Raw genomic sequence first — 21,911 nt, forward strand, 5'->3', positions numbered from 1 at the left:
TGTCTTAGTGGTAGAGCGTTCAACTGTGATGCATGCGGTCTCAGGTTCCACCCCGCTCGCGCAAACTGAACTTTGTGGTGGACAAACACCGTGTGCGTGTGTTTTCTTGGGATTCTCCCGTTTTCTCCTACTTTATTCATTCCACTCATTTCTCATCATCACCGTCTCCTCTACCCTTGCCTGCATAAGTGTGGGATGTAAGACTGAAAGATTTCATTTCATTTTTTATTGAACTTATTTTTATTATAATTAAGTTTAATTTATTGTCACTGAAACAATAAAATTAGCATTGTCAAATGCACTCGTATATAATATTCATATCGTTCTTAAACTATAATTTAATATAATTTAAAATATAATTTATATTAAAATAATTATCAGATGACAGTTATTTTACTGAAACTTCTTACACCATTCATTATTCGAACATTTAAATGTGTTTTCTCTCGTTTCAAACTACTTACCTTCAGTTAGTTGCATTCAACGTTACCAATAATAAACATTAAAAAAAAATACCCTTTTGAGTATACAGTAATCAATACAGCCTCTTGGAGGAATATTTTGAGATGGGTGGTAGTTTCAAGTGGTGAAGAAGAAGGCTTTTATAAGCTTCTAGGAAAGATAAGATCTTCGGTGCTCTCAAAGGAAGAGATATAGCTGATTAATACCTCAAGAATTCGATCCCTTTCTGAAAGGAGAAAAGAGAAAATTGCGCTTCGGATGAAATAACATGAAGACCACAGGGGAAAGAAAAAAGAACTGTTCAGAAATTGAATGTAATTGATTCCACGTATTACTAGACGAACTCATATATATATATATATATATATATATATATATATATATATATATATATATATATATATATATATATATATATATATATATGGAATTAATATACACTGTAAGAAGAAAGCAGAAATTTGTGCATAAACATTTTCGTTGGAAAAATAATATTAAAAATCTTTGCGAATAAGAAAACAGTATTATTCGGTTCAAACAGGATTCATCCGGAACAAAATAGATATTTGTACTGGGTTGACGGAAAATTCATAACTAATTTTTCTTGTTTTTCAAGGATCATTTATTTACATAAAGAAAGGTCAATCAATAATATATCTTGTCAGTTTTGTTTGATATCCTTTTCCTAACTTTCAGTGAGCTTCATGATCTCTTGTTCGTAGAAAGTATCTTCTTGATTGGCGAAAAGCTTAATAAGGTGCTGATTTATGACTCATCTGAATTGAACGTTATGCCATGTAGAGAGTTTTGAAGAGAGTGAAATAAGTAGAAGTTTTAGGGCGCAAAATCAGACAAGTATGCTGGGTGTGTTACAACGATCTCAGGTAAGTTACAATTATGTTTGATGGGTGATTAAACTTGTTCGTGGTTTCGTATTCTCTTGATAAATCACAACTTCTCTACAATGAATGAGCTATGGACCTCCCTGGATGATGGATTCATTTAAGATGTATAATTGTCGACTGCTATGTATTCGAAAAAAAATGAAATGATATGAAATCTTTCAGTTTAACGTCCCACGATTATGACCGTTAGGCTAAGGGAAATGATAATTAAAGCAAGTAAGTGATAATGGAAAAATTGGTGGAATGAGAAAATACGAGCCAACGGGAGTACCCCGAGAAAATCCACAAGCACGATGCTATCCATCTTGTTTGACCTGGGATAGAACCAGGGACCCCACGCACCAGAGGTAAGCGCTCTACCACTGAGCCACCGTGTCCTAAACTACGTCTTCGAATTGGTTGTCTCGTTCCGTAGTAGAAACTCAAGAAACATGACACGTTTAAATGTTCCTCCACTCTGGGCGTAATCTTCATCTAGTAAATATTTACTTTCGATGTTGTTTAAGGGTACAATCATCACATAGGTACTAAGACCGTTTGCGCACAACATCGTTGTAAATAATCCACTTGACACTAGTTATCAGTTGCTTCAAAAAAAAAAAATCAGAATCATTTCTCTCGCATTTAAAGAGTATACTGCAGAAGTTTACACGCGCCATCAAATGAATTTCATTCATTGAAACGATCAAAGTTGGTCTGCACTTACTGTTACGTTGAAATCTGGTCAATAGGAGAAAATGATGAAACATGCAAGACCACAGAAAATCGCTTATTTGTTGAAGGGTTAACTTAGTAATTTCAAGTTTTTCACAATATATATTTAAAAAGAAATCACCAAAAAGCGTGTGGAAGTTTCCCTATTATTTTAGAAGAATCCATGCTCTTCAATTTTGTGAATCTATTTTTCACTACTTGTCTCACTATGAATATTAACTATTAGTATCAAGAAACAAGTTTTATAAGCTGAGTGTATTGAAAAAATACGTAAAGAAATTATTATTAATCTAGATAGTTTAGGTGCAAAGCACACTATGAAATACTAATACGCGTTTATTTAGATATTCCTCTAATAATGTATTTATTCGTACTCAAAACTTTTTATAAAAACACAGTAATTCTTTCTGTACATTTCAACACATTTCTATGACTCTTTTTCTTCTTTCTTGCTACTAATATTTCCATTGACGCTTTCTATCTTACCACAGAAATCGTCAGTTAGAGATAAAAGGATCCTAAGAAGAGGATATTCTGAGATTTGAATTTTGTAATTTCATGTAAGCAGAAAGAATTCAACTCAGAATTACGTAATTTCACGTAATTTCTTGTCTGTTATTTGAATTTTGTAATTTCATATAAGCAGAAAGTATTCAACTCAGAATTATGTTTTCTGAGCGAAGTGAGATGTACTTATTTAGTTATACTAGATTCTTGTTGTTGAATGGAAACTGTCGAAGTTTGTCAAGTAATATCTTCCTTTATCATTATACACGAGGAGCCATCAATAAATAACGAAGCAGAGGATATTGTATAGAATGGTTTACAACTATCTCAAAAGAATTGTTCCAAAATGGTTGAAGCATTCATCCCACTGTGAACTAGTTGTACAATGCTATGATTAGAGCTCATTCGTGGCTAAGCGGTTAGCGTACGCGCCTTTGGCGTGGGAGACCCGGGTTCGATTCCCGGCGGGAGCTCATGTGGTTCGGATTCCACATTAATCAGTAGGTCCACGTCTCATATAGCCTCGCTGCTGAACGGGACGTAAAACTCAAAATCACCTCACCTCAATGCTATGCTTGTGAAGCTGATGTTGGAACCAATTGCGCATGCACTTCTTGACATCTTTCTTATCGGTCGTTTGAAACAGTTGTCCCTGTAGTGCTTTTTTTCTGAGGGAACTGAAGATCTAAAAGTCATATGGGGAGAAATCTGGACTATAGGAGGGATGCAGGACTTCTCAATTGAAATTGCTTTGTTGTGTTTGCTCCACTCCGCTTGTCATCCCTGAGTGACATACGGCCTTCGCGAATGGTTCCACTCCTAAACTCTTGGTAGTGACACACAGTACTTCCTCAGAATCCTTTCCATTCGACGATGGATTGCACACCCCTCCTAAACCTTTCACTGTTACAAAGCACACACACCCTACTGCTTCTCTTTTGATGACTCCATTATGACTCGCTTTCAAACACGAAATGACTGGATACGGCCGCTCCTAGCTTATCACCATTTCTCAGTCCTTGTCAGACACGTAACGCTATCTAGCACGTGAAACGCGCCAGTATCGTTTTCGTAACACCAGCAACTATATTTCTGGCTCGCCTTCATGATTCAAAATATCATAGTTTCCGTGTAATATTCCCTACCACGTTATTTATTGATTGCTTCTCATCTATTGAAACACCAGGGAATCTTGTTCAACTACTTTTTGTAGGGTTGGTATGACCAATCATGTGCAAACGTCCAGAAACAAAATCATGTGCCAGTATCTTTCTCCATCTTGAATATGGTTTTAGGTTTTAGTACAGGAAAAGTTCTATTATTCTATGAATTCAATCAGAAGGCATTTACAAAGAAAATATTTTAGAATGTACAGTACTTAGGAATTTTTTGTGCCAGTGACAGGTATTGCAGTAAAAATTTTCACTTTGTTAGAAGTATTAATATAATAATACTCAACAATTTGAAAATTCAATACTTCGATCTACGGTAGAAAAAGCTGTTGCAAGTAGCAAACCCAATCATCTCTTCAGCACAAATATCCCGTTTTCCTCCCCCTTTCGTTTCCTTGTGTCTCTGGAGGTAGAACATTTTGTTTTCCAATTCGGCTAGAGGACCGACTGCTTATATTTGTACAGCACTAACTTTTCTACCACTTCGGTAAAATCTAACTTCAGGGAATTCCTACTCGATCCATGAGAGAAGTCACAAAAGTCTTTTTCGTCTGCATTTTTCCCGTAGGACTTGCTTAAAGGGAAATGGATAAAGTTTCTCCCTCTTTCTTGGAAGCACAACAACGGACGAACAAGATAACTGAATCTTCTTTTAAGACCAATTAGACAAAAAAGAAAGAAGACAAATATTTTGAAATAGTATTACGTAAACCATTATATTTTTTTTTTAGCTCAAAAGTTCCATGAATTAAAATAAAACAATATTATCTTTGCCAAGGATAGGAAATTAATTGTGTGTTCTCTTCAAAAGCGCTTGATACATTCATAACACAAACTATTTATTTTGGACTAGGAAATACTACTGAAAATGTTGACTAATCGATAATGATGTAAAAAGCAGCATTTACGAACAGTTTATGTGCTTGCCAAGCATCATATGCATGTATCCATAAGATAAATACTTATATACGCACATACTCGAATACGATGAATGAACGAAAATCGAGGATGCTAACAGCTGTAAGCTCGGAATGACATTCCAGGAATATGAAGAACAGAATTGGATATATGAAACACAAATGAAAGACATGATATGAACTAAAGCGGATATTGATGCCTATGGTACAGCCGAAAGCAAAAAGGTGAATTGGATTAATTATCCTGGTGATTCACTAATAGAGATGGTGGTTCTTTTGAACTTCAATGCATGCCACACAACACTTCTCTATACTGTTTGTGCAGATGTTTACTCTAGAAATGCTTCCTAGAGTAAAGCATTTCACTCTTCTAGCAGAGCTTTTCTGAAGAAGAGTTTCGGGACAGGGTTGATAAGTTGCAATACTTTCCAAGTTACCCCCCCCCCCACATTCTCAATTAAGTTGAGATCCAACGAACATGCAGATAACGGTACCATCAAATATCCTTGATATCTAAAACCTCATCCACCATGATGATTTTTGGCGTTATTATCCATGTACTGGAATTGTGATCCAACGGGCTCACAAGAAGATTTTAAGTTGAATCAATGATTTTACCTCGATACGTCTGGTGTGTACAGATACAGAAGTGTACAGATTATAATCCTTGATAATGGCTTGTTTCTCGGATGTTAGAGCTATAATAACTAGTCCCAGCTTCCCTCCACATTTACATATATCAAGAAATGAAATGAAATGAAATCTTTGAGTTTTACATCCCACGGTTATGCCGGTTAGGCTAAAGGAGACGGTGATCATGAGTAATGAATGAAATGGTGGAATAAAGAAAGTGGGAGGAAACGGGAGAACCCCGAGAAAACCCACGCACACGGTGTTTGTCCACCACAAAGTTCACTTGGCGGGGGCTGGGATCGAACCCGGGACCCCAAGCACCAGAGGTGAACGCTCTACCACTGAGCCACCGCGGCCCGCTACATATATCAAGAGTTGCTGTGCAGACCAAGTCGAGATTCATAGCTGAACAGTACAACTGCCCACTGATCTTGATTCCATTGTGCATGGTCTCTGCACCTAATGTATCGTTCCTTGAATTGCGTTTGAGTTTAACATCCCGTTTAGCAGCCGGACTACATGAGACATGGACCTACTGATTAACGTTGAAACCGAATCACGTGAGTTCCCGCGGGAATCGAACTCGGGTCTCCCACGCCAAAGGCGCGTACGCCTGCATCGTTCCTGTCTGAGATAAGGGGTGAGGTAGATACTTACGTAGGACCTCGTGGATACTCTTTCCCATCGAGGCATTAGTGGACCAGTAGGAGTAGCAGCATACAAGTTCTCAGCAAACTGAAATTGCGCCAATGTCTCTGAGGCGACGGGCTGCATGTGTTGTAATTCGTGGGTGCCCCTTGCTTTGATTGGTTATTGTTTCTGTCTCCTAGAACTGCTACCACACCCTGAAGATCATTCAACACCTTATCACTGTCCTGGTTTCTTTCCACCGCTTATTTGCCAGCAAGGAACATTGGGATGAACGATTATGAAACTTCACAGCGCATATTCACTTGAATCCAATTCTCAAATAATACAACACTCGCACTCTGCGAAAAACTTTGTAAGAATTTCTTCATCATGTCACGCTTAATCACGCATCATATGAAAGCTCTTCTCTAAACTTAAGATTATTCTTTCGAATTTTACTGAATTACTTAAAGACAATGAATAATATTCAAAAATATAGAAAGTGAGACAGGTAGCGTCTACAAAATGCTATTACACAGAACTAATAATTGGTTTAAATAGCTTTCTAAAAGGGGTGACTAATGATTATTACGTTATAAACTACGCACCCAAATTTCCGCTCTAAAAGAAAAGATTTGGAAACGGGTATTCGTTCATATAATATCGTTTGTTAGATACTACCTGCCTCACTTTCTACAATTTTGATATTCTTCATTGCTTTTCAGTAACTCATTTTAAAAAAATGGGGCTCAGCTTACGTATTTGGTATTCACTATCAGTAACATAGATAGGATTATTTTTAGGTGAGATCACTCAGGGATCCACTAAAACTTAGAGATGGCCATTCGTGTTTAACACGCTTAGCAAAAAGTCAAAAATAACCTGAAACAAACAAACACTCATATAGTAAAGAAATAAATAAGTAAAAGAGTAGATATATGAATATTTCGATTGCTAGTGGGTTGCTCAAAAGGGTGTAAGTTTAGACGCACACTGTGATTAACTGAAATTTGGCAATTTGAGACGACTACTCCTTTTACTACATACCAGATAGGCCTATCACATTTTATTACAGTTTTCAAGTAAAGTAATGGAGTTCCATTCAAAGGGCGACGGTTTCTCTATAATTTTGAGGGGAAGAAATTCAGATGTATGTTGCTTTCAGACAAGGGTCTAAGAAGGCATATATGAGGCTTTTAAGACAAAATGTCAAATATTATGTCAAATAGTATATATTCATAAAAAATATATATAACAACACATAAAACAAAAATATATACATATTCATAAAAATACATGGAGCCTACATGAGCATTGGAGGTCCGGACCTCCAGCACTAGTGGGACGTGTTGACATTTGTCCATTAGCTACATGTTGGTATCAACACACACATTGGTCACATTTCAATATCGATCATGCGATCCCACTAGTGACATTCATTTAGTTTATCCAGTTTCTTTGTGAGTCCCTTGCTCAATTTCAACTTGGCCTCAGTTGTTGCATCCTTATTGGTATGCAACCGTGCACATCATATTGCATCGGATTGAGGGAATATTATTGGTGAATCGGCAATGACTTTCATGCTCTTGACGCTAATCTTTACATTTCCGATAGTTTGAACTCACGTTTACTGAGTATGAGTGTAGTTCTGGGCATTTTTTGTTAAGTGTTTCCACATATGTGAATCACCCTGCTTCATCTGTTGTGCTCTAGAAGTCTCCAGAAGTCTTCCTAGAGCATTCCAGAAGTCTTTCTAGAGCATTTGAATACAAATTCTCTACACGTAATACTCAGAACGTCACTGTTGGCAAGCATCTGTACCTGGCGATTATGCAACAACACACAACGGGCATGAAGATTTCCGCCATTTTGTATTTGTTCCAGATGTCTACTTAATACAAACGAATTATTGTTACCTGGTAGAAACACTATCAATTCATATCCATTTAGACCAATTTTCATTTGGCAGATTATCCGGGACTCCCTACGTTCCTTTGGGGAATCCCTTGCGCGTGCATGGTAGGATTGAGAAACATGCAAAATTCAATACAGCAGGTATGACTTCTTCAGTGAATTTTTTACCCGCCCTCTTTACGTTGGATAGTTTCCGAACTATTGGCGTCCGAAAGTCATTTTCCCACGCTTTCGGCACCTTGTAGATCCGAAACTATGTCCGATAGCCGAAAGTTCAAGAGAATTTTTTTCTTGTCTCATATATATATATATATATATATATATATATATATATATATATATATATATATATATATATATATATATATATATATATATATATATATATATATATATATATAGGTTTCAAATCATCGCCGACATTTGAGAAGTGATTCCTCTCACCAAGATAAGACAAAAAGTATAGACCAACCTGGGTGCACAAAGGCTTCCTTTCGGAGTTATAAGCTGCGGAAAACATGAAAAAATGAATTTCGAAGGTCCATAGCTCCAAACCTATGGGACCTACGGTAGTCGAGTCAAGACTTCACGTAAAAACTTATATGTGTCCTATCCATAAATGCATGTTTCAGAATCCTAAAGTACTTCCACAACAGTTTTTATAGAGTGAGTTTGGTTACGAGTATGTAATTTGAAGTAGTCACCAACTATTTCCATAAAAATTGTTGACGAAGTACCGCAACAATTTTTGCTGAACCCATAAAATAGTATGGTAGGTCCCATAGTTTTAGAGCTATGAACCTTTAAAGTTCTTTTTTTTTTATTTTCGGCAGCCTATAACTCCGAAAGGAAGCATTTGTGCACCCTGTTGGTCTATTCTTTGTGTCTTATCTTGGTGTCAGGAATCAGCTCCCAAACGTCGGTGTTGTTTTGAAACACCCTATATATATAGAGAGAGAGAGAGTTTTGTTTCAGTTTAACGTCCCACATTCAGGGAGAACCTCGAGAAAACTCACGCTCACAGCGTTTATCTACCAAAATCTCCCCAGAATATAAAGTTTTATAACGAGCATTATAGTTCTGACTCAAGTTATATATAATAAGTTATTTTTCTAGAGCTCAACTCAAAGATTGGTAGTATTGGGACAATTGCAGGTGTATTTAAGAACACAATTCTGAATGTTTGATAGCTCAAAGTGATTATGGACTAGTACTACAGTTTTCAATATTTTAGTAGCAACATGGTCAAGGAACAAAATTTGTGAAAGAGACAAAATTTGAGAGTTGAAAGGCGTGGCTTCTCAGGCACTATATAGCACTCTATATAATATTGGCATTTGCATCACAAAATTGTATGTGTTGTTCCGTATTTCCGTCTGTCGCTTGAATGAACGCATCATGCACACATTCACTCACTCTCTCTCTCTCTCTCTCTCACACACACACACACACACACAAACACATACACTAGCCTTCGGCTATCTACAGACTTTGACCCCAGAATTCCGTATTTGCTCGACTTACGGCTTCGCATGCCTCAGAACCGGAAGATTTCGGGATATGTCCATTATAACAATTGTAACTCTCATTTTTAGCTTCCCTTTTATAAAAAACGGTGAAACATATCTTTAATTATTTTAAACGAAAAGTCTAAACACCAAGTCTCATATCTCTAACTTTAACGGATTTCGAGATATGCCAATCTGTTTTAACAATTACAATCCTACACGGTTTTCCTACTCGCAATTTTACTTTCCTTATAGGAGAAACATTAACAAACGATGAAACACAACCAGTAATTATTTTAAATGAAACATCTACCATAAATAATACATTTCATATCTAACCTTAAAGAATTTCGAGATATGGCTATACAATCATAACAGTTATGACCCCACCTTTCTTCTTCCCTTCTACGGTAAACACGAAAAACGGTGAAACACATATCTAACTATTTCAAATGAAAAGTTCAAATACCGAATTTCATGTTTTTAATCTTCAAAGCTTTCGAAATATGGATATCTTATTATAATAATTATAATTCTCACTCCTTTTCCTTCTTACCCTCTTTTCATCTCTTCTAAGTCACATATGAAAAACGTTGACACACCTCATTATTTGAAAATAGAAATCCATAAAGTATACACAAATTTTACGTCTCTAACCTTCAGAGATATGGACATTACAAGGTAATAATTGCCTAATCTTTTCCCCCTTTACCATCGAATTTTCAAACATATCATTAGCGGGACTACATATCACAAATCCTATTCCCTTTTCAAATTTTAAATTTCAGCGGTTTGGTCTGGGTGTTAATCAGCCAGTCGGTCAGTCTGGACTCTTTTATAAACTGTACACAGGAAGTTATATGATAGCATCCAACAATATCAAAATTAAACCTCTAGAGCAATTGGGCAAGAGATTCCTCAAAAGCAAGTAGTGGATTCCAGCTTATGTTCGCAAATAAAGATCTGCCAAAACAAACTGCAATGGAAAGAGAATTCGTCTGTGACATGTCGATAGTGGAAACAGAATGAAAGAGAATTGTGGGGTTGCTATGAGTGCTTGCATAATTACAGTAAACCCATTGCAATCATACCAGAAACATTAGTGAATTATTGAAGGTTAGATTAATTTGTTATCAATACATAGAACCTTGCACTCTTCGTTGGTAGTACGGAGTCGTTTTCATAACATTTTGTTGCTGAACCCATACAATAGTATGTTCTATGTCCTGTATTAATGTGTTATCAAACAATTCGTCTATATGATTTGTAGATTGTCCTGTGCACTGATGCACCCTATAGTGGAAATGGCATACGTTGTTTGAATATATGTACTAATACAATACAGCATGGAGTGATACGTGAAAGAATACTGAAGAACTTTTCACCGTGTGTTCGTGAGTCCTACAAAAGTATGCTGAGCATTTCAGTAGAAAGGAAAACAGAAGTGGGAAATGAACCCAGGAAGCGAACTATGGGACACTCTGTATATATATATACAACTACAACGTTCATTTGTTTGTTTGACAAAAAATATAATTTTGTTGTACGTTTCACATATACTGATATTACATAATATACAAGAGAAAACAGAATAATAGACATTAAGGGAAGTTTTGCTAAAGTGTGTGTTTATGACACAAAATATACAAAATGTTTGAGCTTAGTGTCTGATCCATACTTTTTGGTGTCACTAAGCTAATTGGTGACAATTCTGATGACATTTAAGCCCAAGGTTAGTCAGAACGTAGCGGTACATGTCTGCTGGTCAGGAAATTGACTGGGACAACGCCGAAGGCGTTGCTTGTCCTTATTTATTGTAATTAGTTCTTTATTTTCTGACAATAGCAAAGCCGAAGATCTTACGCATGTCAGCTGGCCCGGAAATAGACAATAACAACGGCGATTGCCGATTCGTTATTTACTCTATTCAGTTCTTTGCTTTCAAGTATTGTGCATAATCATTATTTTTCCCGCGCGGAGAAGGACATTTCTGCTAGTGTATACACATATAAGATTACTGGGTTTTATGTCAAATATGCTGAATGTTAAAATTTGTTGCGGGAAGAGATGCTGGAACAAGTCAGTAATGGTGTTCCCAATTTCCTGGGGTTCTTCGAAAATTTTTGGAGACTTTGTATCAGGATCTGTTTTGAATGCAACTTACCAGAGGAAGAGTTCAGAAAACCACAACAGAACAATCAACATCTAGCGAAAACTGTCATGCCATTAACTTTGATTATGGGAGCAATCGCAGCTACGGTCCAATAGGTATAACTCACGTCAATATCAGAAGGAGGGTCTTCTATATTTCCTTCAACCACCCTAAATGCATTTACATCGAAAGCTGCCAGTGTTACTCTTGATCTTCCATGTTTCATAAGTAGTATGGGCGTCACTGTTAGGAGTAGGTGTGTTACGATTAGGAGAAAACAAACAACAATAGATAAAATTTGTCTAATAGTGAATTGCTTTTCACGTACCTAGGTACGGTACACAAATAAATAATATATTCCGGAAGAGAAGCAACTATCAATCACTATTTGTTGACAAAGAGTAATATACTTTTTAGCGCTATAAAATTAATCTTTTCTCGATTTTTTCTCAAACGCTACACATGAGAATTTACCCTCTAAATATATTGTTTTGTTAAGCACGTTTTTATTTATCGATTGATGAATATCTTTAAAGAATATTGTAATTTACTGCATGGTTGTGTTGACAAACACCTAACATGTATTTCTATTTACAAACATGAACAATGTGCGTGTTATTATGGATTACTATAGCAGCAGACGACAGAGTCAACACCAACATCATTGGTCACATGACGACAAGGCAACAGCAGCGCCACCGCCTTACCTTGAGTACTATATAACCGAGAGGATTCCAATGAAAGACATCAGTCTGTGACCGTTCATCCCCCCGTTAGCTTGCTCGGAGCTATGTAGGGCATCCTAACTTCAGTTGCCTAGCTTACTCGAAGCTCTGTGACTCTTAACCCCCCTCACTGCTTTCACGGAGCATTGGGGATCCTAAAATCCAATTCACTTAGCTTGCTTCCGAGTTCTGTGTACGTTCTGTCCTAGGGTGCTCAGGCTTTAGGTCACCTCTCTATTAACCCAATATTAGAGAATTTACGTTATAGTGGTAGTTTGTAATATACTGTTTATAGTGAATTTTGTAATAAAAACCGATAGTGGGAAAACGATTGCTGTATCTATGCTCAACCGATAACTGCACAAACAGAACTTTACAACATGATAGTTTGAATAATAATAATAATAATAATAATAATAATAATAATAATAATAATAATAATAATAATAATAATAATAATAATAATAATAATAATAATAATAATGTTTCATAGTGAGTCAATTTTAGGCTATATCTTATTAAGCAAATTGTGTGTCATCATCTTTATTAATGGCATCATAGAAAGCTTTATGAAGGCGTACTTCGGTATCGGTTTCACTTTAATAGGTGACGTGGCTGTCATACAGCAAATATTATTAAATTTTACAGTTTTACTCGATTTTCCGCGAAAACTGCCTATGAGCATTTAGTCTCTTATATAATTTCGTTCAGCTCAATAAAATTTGGATTTTTATTTGCTTTTCAGCGTCCTTTTTAGCACCGAACCTATATGATATTTGTTTCTACAGCTTAACGTTTGATCCGAAGCACATGAGTCCCCATCAGGAGTCGAACCTCGGTCTGCTACACTGAATGCGAAAAAGCTAGTCAGTTTTATTTTTAAAAATCCTATTACTTTACTCTTTTTCTTAACTGAGCTCCTCCGTGGCTAAGCGGTTAGCATACGCGCCTTTGGCGTGGGAGACCCGGGTTCGATTCCCGGCGGGAGCTCATGTGGTTCGGATTCCACGTTAATCAGTAGGTCCACGTCTCATGTAGCCTCGCTGCTGAACGGAACGTTAAACTCAAAATCAGATCAAATGTTTTTCTTAACTGTTCAGGACTCAACAGGGACACAACATAACACAGAAACATCGAGAACATTTAAAATTCCAAAGGTTCTTCCACTGGGAATCAAATCCGGGACTAATTATCAGAGGCGGCGTGGGCCAATGAAAACTTGACCCACCACCTACCGTGACCCATTCTGATCTATCATCCACCATGACCCACTCTGACCTATTGATAATTTTTATATTATTAATTCATATATTAGAGTTGATTCAAAAAAATATATTTTTCCACTAGCCAGCTTCTCTAAAAACGCAGAGGTTGTGTCTCGAAAGCCAAGTTGTAAATCCTATTGCTCTTATTATAATTACAAATATCAATATTCAAAAGTGCCTGAAGTTCTTTTTTCACTTAGATTATGTATACTTATCTCAGGTAAAAAAGGAAGAAAAATGGAAGCCTTCAATGTGAAAATAGACCAATTTATCAGTGTTGAGAAAATGCTATCTACAATGCATTGGGGAGAGTGGGTCGGTGGGTCGTAGTGAACTAGAATGGGTCGGTGGATCAGCGGGTTACGGTGAGTTGCAGTGGGTCACGTCCACTTGGCCAACGGCCTTGTGATCCACTTGATCCACTTGACCCCTGACCCACTGACTCACCCCATCTCTACTACGTACACCAAAGGCTCACTAGACCAGCAGTAATGGCAGTCCGACTAGACCAGTGAACACAACTCTCTATAGTAAAGAAACCTACACTAAAATCTAGTCACTAATACATCCATTCCCAACTCATTGATAACTTAATTTGAATTTTAGCGACCCTTTGAGCAGCGAATCTATATGAGACGTAAACTTTCACCTTAACGTCGGATATACCATATGATTTCTCACCGGGAACTCAACAAGATCTGTTCATTGATATTTGTCTCATCGTTGTAGATAGTTTTTCAATTAGAACTTATAATATTGCAGAATTTATTTAGCCAAGTAAATCCTGTATTTAACCTCTGTTTGCTATAATTAATTCTCGCAATGCAAATTAATATTACACACAATTATCGTAATCTCGAATTATTGTTTAGCGGTATGCTGATATTCAAAGACTACTTTGTAGAGTGTACGAGTACATTTATGTCCGAACGTCAGAATTAAGCATTTTGCAAGTTCCTGGCCTAGTGAATCCATGATTGAATAATTAGCTATTAATAGATAAATATTTGTTGTCTGATATTTTATATGATGCTTGCAAGATAATTTAATACGTTACTTTAAGACGAAGCTGACTGTTGTATACCGACAAAGATACCATCTAAATATAAAATATATAAATATAGGAGGCCAGTTATAAAAGAAAACAACGTTGGAAGCATCCATTAGTAACTTCAGCTACATTTTTTTTCATGCTTCCATAATACATTTATGCTGCAACCCTATTCAGCTTTGTTTGGTTTAAGCTTCCAAGTTTAAGAGAATTTTCGTTTTCAGAGATGAATTTGAAGCAAACATTATGACTCAAAAAAAAAAAAAAAAAACTTTAATGGTAATTTTTTATGGACGCTATAATGTTTAGATTTCGTTTCGAGGTTGTTTGTGTGTTTACCAGAAAACGTAAACTAGATTGAACTGGAGTGTGTGCCACATGAACATGTATACAGACATAAGATGTGGATAAATATAAAAATCTTATCCTTATCACAAAAGAAATCGAATTACTGCTATAGATGAAGAGGAATCGAAGAAAAATTCTATCAAATTCTAGTACCTAACACACTCGTATATCGAGTTATTTTTGTTTCGCGAATGTATCTTCTTTCCTTTTTATGATCATGTTATTGATTTGTGGTTTGTAATTTTACCCTCTATTTTTTTCTCTCCCTCTTCACAGGAGCTGGTGTCGAGCAATCCAAACCAACGTAACTGGCGTGGAATCATTATCGCTCTCCTGGTCATCATGGTGGTTCTTGCACTCATCGTGACGTCAGTGGTTCTTCTAACACCTCCCGACGAGGGGCCAAGGGTCAAAGGGAGACTATTTGAATTACAAGACGTTCTGGGCTCAGGGTTGTTCCCACTCCGCTTCAACGGAAGCTGGGTCTCGGGTAAGTGCTCTCAGAATCTATATGTATAGTGATCCCGTTCCTTCGCTTCCATTCCAAGGACTTTCAGTGAAAGAAATACGATGAAATATTTTATCCTTTTTTTTTTTTTTTTTTTTTTTTTTTTTTTTTGGAAAACGAAAGTTTGCCGTTTACTATTTTTCTTTCTTTTATCGAAACTGAAAGTGAAAATGTGATTTGGATCTTGGAAACATATAAACTTCAACGATTCAGTATTTCTTTCTCTTTTTCATGCGGTTTTTGGCTTAAACTTTCTTAAATTTGTTACATAGTTATACAGAACTGTATATGATGTAAAGGTAAATTTAAGCGTATAATATGAAATAAAATTTAAAAAATACGTTGATAAATTGAGGACAATTTTAACAAAACTCAACAAACACTTTTTTTTTAAATGCGTTTTTTAACGGATTTTGGTACTTTAATATGAGCCTCACACAATGGCTAAGAGAACATACGAAGAAACTGAATATTTGCCGTTGTAAAAGGCGCCTGAATATAGTAAATTTTTACAGAACTCGACATCTCCAGTTCTCAAGATTCTACAAAACTCAACTAATCCATTTTTTTTATATATATATATACAGCATGGTTGAAACTAAGGACATAATTTCTAAAGGTGAAATTTAATACTACTGCATTATGTAAGAAAACCTGAGACCAGGGCATAATACCTTTTTCAAAATACTTACTTTTGCTTCACCATAGACATTGAGGTACTTAAACCTGGAAAGAGAAGTGCTTCAATAAATAACTGTTTGAAACCCTCAACTTCCATAAGTGAATCATATAAGCAAAAATAAAGCTAATTACATGAAGAAGCTGATGTCTTATTTTGACAATGATTCAGAGAAAAATAAAGAGTTATATTCAAAAGTTGTACAAGGGAATGATAGTGATACTGAAGACAAAATTCTGTACTATGAAGAATCTTTACATTAAAGAGGAGTGTGTTCCTATATTGTTTTCACACAGCAACAAAAAACTCAACAATGTATTATGTTCTATTGCTTTAGTTGTCACTTCAATGTATGCATACAAGCTACTTCGTGGCTAAGCGGTTAGCGTACGCACATTTGGCGTAGGATACCCGGGTTCGATACCCGGCGAGAGCTCACGTGGTTGGGATTCCACGTTAATCAGTAGGTCCACGTCTCACATAGAATAGTTGCTGAATGAGACGTTAAACTCAAAATCAATCAATGTATGACTATGAGTTTCATAATAGGTTTAAAATGTGAGAAACAGTTTTTGTTACTGTAGAATCTTCTGTTTATGTGTTAAAAGGAAAACATAAATTTACTAATACATTGTTAACTTCTTATTCTAATATTATCTACAAAATGTAATATACTTAAGAGCTTATTGAATTTAATTATTAATATTGATAACATCTAGCTTTATAAAATAAAGAAGAAACATACACGAAAAAGTGGAGATGTTGAGCTTTTGTTATATATATATATATATATATATATATATATATATATATATATATATATATATATTTCCTCAATAATGACCGTTAGTGATGAACCTCAATTATTCCTTCATCAATCTCTATCTACATGGATGACCAGCAGGGACGTACGCAGAGTGTGGGTCCTGGGGGCCCGGACCCCTCCCCCCCGAAATGTTGACTTTTGTGTAAATTCAGCCTAATTTTCAGCCGAATTTTAATATAAAATACCCTCATATTGTGTTTGGACTCTCCCGAAATAAATTCCTGCGTACGCTACTTGACCAGTATTAAATTTTTGAATTTTTTTGAACCAATGATATTGAGTACAAGTTAAAAATAGCTCTCCTGTAAAATTTTATACATGGCGTTTGTTCAGTTTTGTTAAAACGATACTCAATCATAACGTAATATTTTAAAAATGGTAAAATGAAAATGAAATCTTAGAGTTTTACGTCCCACATTATGCCGGTTAGGCTAAAGGAGACGGTGATGATGAGAAATGAATGAAATGGTGGAATGAAGAAAGTGGGAGGAAACGGGAGAACCACCACAAAGTTTGTTTGTCCACCACAAAGTCCACACGGCACGAGCTGGGATCGAAGCAGGGACCCAAACACCGGAGGTGAACACTCTACCACTGAGCCACCGCGCCCCCACGTTATTAAAAATTGTATCAAACATAGAAGTAAGAAAGGAAAATATAGAACAGGTGACTAGTTTTCGTTAACTGGTTAATATTACTAGTGAGGACATGAAATGTGAACGTAAGATACAAACAAGAACGTAAATAATCGAAAGATGTATTTAGAAAGAAGAAATGTCTACTTTGTGTTACCTTAAATACAGAATTAAGAAACAGACTCGTAAGATATTTCGTGTGGAGTATTGTACTCTAGCTTTTCTCAACCTATGTATTGAGGCATATGAGTGCATCTCAATATGACTTTATGTTATCCAGATGACGTACAAGTCAAGGTTTTATATGATAGAACCTATATTTTATTTTTAGCATGAAGTCTTTAATAATAATAATAATAATAATAATAATAATAATAATAATAATAATAATAATAATAATAATAATAATAATAATAATAATAATAATAATAATAATAATAATATAAATTCCGAGACAAACTGTTACCAGCCAACGGCAGTACCAATACTCAATTCGACTTGCCAATACTTCAGTAACACTATATAGAAACTTAGACAGTGCTATATATAAGGTTATACTAACTAACTAACTAAGTATATGAAATCCGGAGGTTCAATGCCGCATTCACAAAAGCTCTCCACTGACTTCTATCCTTAGCTAACTGCATCCAGTTTCTACTTTGTATACCTATCTCTGCGAGATCCATCTTAATATTGTCCTCCCATCTGCGCCTAGGTCTTCCTAATGGTCGTTTTCCGATTGGTCTTCCAGCCAAGACTTTGAAAGCGTTTCTGTTTTCTTCCATTCTAGCTACATGACCTGCCCACCTAAGCCTCCTAGACTTGACGACCCTAACAATGCTGGGTAAACCGTATAAATTATGTAGTTCCTCGTTATGAAGTTTCCGCCATTCCCCATTCCCGTTTCTCTTGGGTCCGAATATTCGTCTCAGGATTTTGTTCTCAAATACTTTCAGCCTATGCTCTTCCCTCAGAGTAAACGACCATGTTTCGCATCCATACAGAACAACAGGCATGATTACCGATTTGTATATTTTAAGCTTCAAATTCCTCGACAGAATTCGTGACGACAAGAGATTTTGAACCGAATAGTAACAAGAATTCCCTGCTTTTAGTCGACATTTAATTTCTTCGTGGATATGATTTTCGTATGTTAATATTGATTCTAGATAAGATTATACTATTATAATATATATTACTATTATAACTATATGGCCTTATGATATAATTTACATAATAATAAAAAAATCTGATAAGTTTGTCACGATGTCAGGGGCATTCCATAAAATGTGCCACCAGTCAGAAAGGATTGGGATTCTCTGATCTATTCTATGGAGCAAAAACATCTGCATTACGCAAAAGAGATGGAAATGTTGGTGTAATTGAAAAATGAAGGGAATTAGCTGCTGGTTCGAAAGGAAAACGAATCACGAAGTGTTCGAAATAGACAGAGAGGAGGAGGGGGACTATTAGCTGTAATTCAAAACAGAAATAAAATCTGGTTGGAACATTTACTGAGAAGGAAATGTTATCATGAGGGATGCTATATTAGGTAGGTATGACAGAAAAAAAGAAGGAAGGGTAAGAGAAACTACAGGTGATGGACTGTATTAAAACAGATAATTTCTACAAGATATGGAGAAATTAACAGAAGATTTTGGTGGTTGGAAAGGACCCCGCCCAGAGCTTATGGAAATCTAGATTCCGTTAAATTGGCTGGTATTGCAGTATGTCGTGTATTTTGGTCCCCTGATAGAAAGTCTCAATGGGCACTAAGCCCGAAAACCTCACGTTTCTGAGATATCCGCTGATTGTTATAGCCACTTAAAGGCATACGCTCCCTCGTAAATTAAAAGTAATAATTAGGTCTACAGTTTATCTATGATGTATGAATGAGTCTCACTAGCGTATACTAGGATTTTAGGGTCGTTGATTCCAAATCCGAAATCGGTTAACCTCCATCACGTCAGGTTCAAGGTCATTTGAAGGTCAAATCGAGAGGAAACGTTGCAAAAATAAGTTGGTGCCATAATAAGTATGGTGGTCGTATATTAATGCTGGATAAGACTGTACAATTGGCACAGCAAATTCGAGATCGTATCGATTATGTTAATGCGATGCAGGCTAGAGTAAAAGCAGAGAATTTGGCAAGGCGAAATGTTATATGGCAAGACATTATCCAAGCCGATATCCCAGAATTCCCTCAATTTGATTTTGCGTTTCTAAATCGAATTACGTCAGGTATTTATCAAATTGAACTAGCACCTTCGTATATAGAGGATTATTTAGACCATGAAAGTACTTATATTTGGTCTAGGAATTAATTCGTGCGGTTGGTACGCACACATTGAAGCTGTAGTACAAACACAAAATACATAAATACCTTAAGAAAAATATTGTCCATCGCTAGCCACCACTTTCACCCATCTGTCAGGCAATGTACGGATTCCGTGGCGAAAGAAGTCCTCATCCTTGGAAGCGATCCAGTCAGAGACCCATGTTTCGATATCTTCTGAAGAAGTAAACCGCTGTCCAATCAAATCGTTGTTCATGCAATCGAACAAGTAGTAGTCCGAAGGAGCAACGTCTGGCGAATACGGCGGGTGGGGTAAAACTTCCCATCCGACATTTTCTAAATAGGTTTTGACCGGTTTTGCGACATGTGGGCGAGCGTTATCATGTTGAACAATAAGTTTATCATGTCTGTTCTCCCATTCTGGTCGTGTTCTGGCCAGAGCTTGCTTCAAACGCATTAATTGTCGTCGATAACGTTCTCCATTCATAGTTTCACCCGGTTGCAGCAGCTCATAGTACACCACACCTTTCATATCCCACCATATGCACAGCATAACCTTTGCACAGTGAATATCTCGTTTTGGTTGTGATGGACCTGGTTCACCTGGTTTCACCCAGGCCTTTTTTCGTTTAGGGTTCTCGTAATGGATCCACTTCTCATCACCCGTAATAATTCGATGCAGAAACCCCTTTCTGCTCTGTCGTTGAAGCAGCAATTCGCAAATGGTTTTTCGTCTTCCAACGTCTCTGTCTTTCAATTCATGTGGAACCCAATGTGACATCTTTTGAATCATTCCCATGGCTTTCAAGCGTTTGGAGACTGTTGTTTGATCAACGCCTAATGCTGCTGCAAGTTGTTCCTGCGTTTGACACGAATCTTGCTCGAGCAATGCTGTCAATTCTTCGTCTTGAAATTTTTTTGGCTGTCCAGCTCGCTCTTGGTCTGCCAAGCCGAAATCACCACTTCTAAACCGTGCAAACCACTTCTGACACGTTCGCTCAGCTAGAGCATGGTCACCATACACTTCCACCAAAATACGATGACTTTCAGTCGCACTTTTCTGCATGTTAAAGTAATGCAGCAGGACACCCCGCAAAAACACTTTATCAGGCACAAATTGGGCCATGTTCACTTAACTACAAACTGGTGTTGTTGACGCTTTAATCCACTGCCCTATACTACGAACGATACGCGATGACAGGGGTTTGCAACACATGTGTGGATACACGGAACTGTGGGACGCTCCGTTCGTTGCGCCATCTCTTGTCCACCCGCACGAATTAATTCCTAGACCAAATATTTCTCAATTTGATAGAAATAGGTTTATGCCAGGATTGTTACGTTTCAGAGTCTTTTCAAGATTTAAACGCTACTCGATATCAGCTTTGCAGTGAATGATGACGAATTACCGGCCATGAAAGTAGAAGGTGCTCCGATATTAGGGTATTATTGTACTTGTAAGTCCGGTACTAGGGCATCAGGTTGTTGTGCACATGTAGCCAGTGTCCTATGGTTTTTAGGATGGGCTCGGCATCAACAACAAATCAAGTACTCTAGTGGACCTCTACTAGAATACATACAATATGCTGGTAATCATAATATGAACAACGATGGAAATGAAGTTGAAATACTTGAAGTTGAAATTTAAGAATGATGAGATGTAAGATGTAGAACAAATTTTTATTGGAGAAGAATACACTAGAAATGATTGACTGGAAAACTAAACGGACAATCCTAACGTAAATTAGATTAACACCGACCTCGAATTCGAAATCAGCTACCCTAAAAAACTATCTATAATATTTTTCCAGTTTTTTCTACAGTTTTTCAAGTTTGACCTTGAAATGACCCTGCAATGACCTTGAAATGATCTTGTCGGGTCAAGAGAATGACATAATCGGTTCCAGCGACCCAAAAAAACTTTCACGTTCTTTTTGTTCAGATTTCGGCAACGTTCCCTCTCGATTTGACCTTCAAATGACCTTGAACCTGATGTGATGGAGGTTAACCGACCTCGGATGCGGATTCAGCGACACCAAAAATCCTAGTATACCCTAGTGAGAC

The 21,911-nt window shown here is 36.6% G+C and overlaps 1 protein-coding gene across 2 annotated transcripts in view; it reads left to right on the forward strand.

Annotated features, from left to right (window-relative positions):
• The window catches only part of Dpp10 (Dipeptidyl peptidase 10), a 521,190-nt gene that overhangs the window by 280,208 nt on the left and 219,071 nt on the right, over window positions 1-21,911 (forward strand). For both annotated transcript variants that reach the window (XM_081743917.1, XM_081743914.1), the window contains exon 2: window positions 15,180-15,393. In XM_081743917.1, the coding sequence (XP_081600043.1) occupies window positions 15,180-15,393 (214 nt within the window). The remainder of the gene's footprint in view (window positions 1-15,179; window positions 15,394-21,911) is intronic.

The sequence above is a fragment of the Thermobia domestica genome, chromosome 2, assembly GCF_964235325.1.
Source record: "Thermobia domestica chromosome 2, izTheDome1.hap1.1, whole genome shotgun sequence".
NCBI classification, from domain to species: domain Eukaryota; kingdom Metazoa; phylum Arthropoda; class Insecta; order Zygentoma; family Lepismatidae; genus Thermobia; species Thermobia domestica.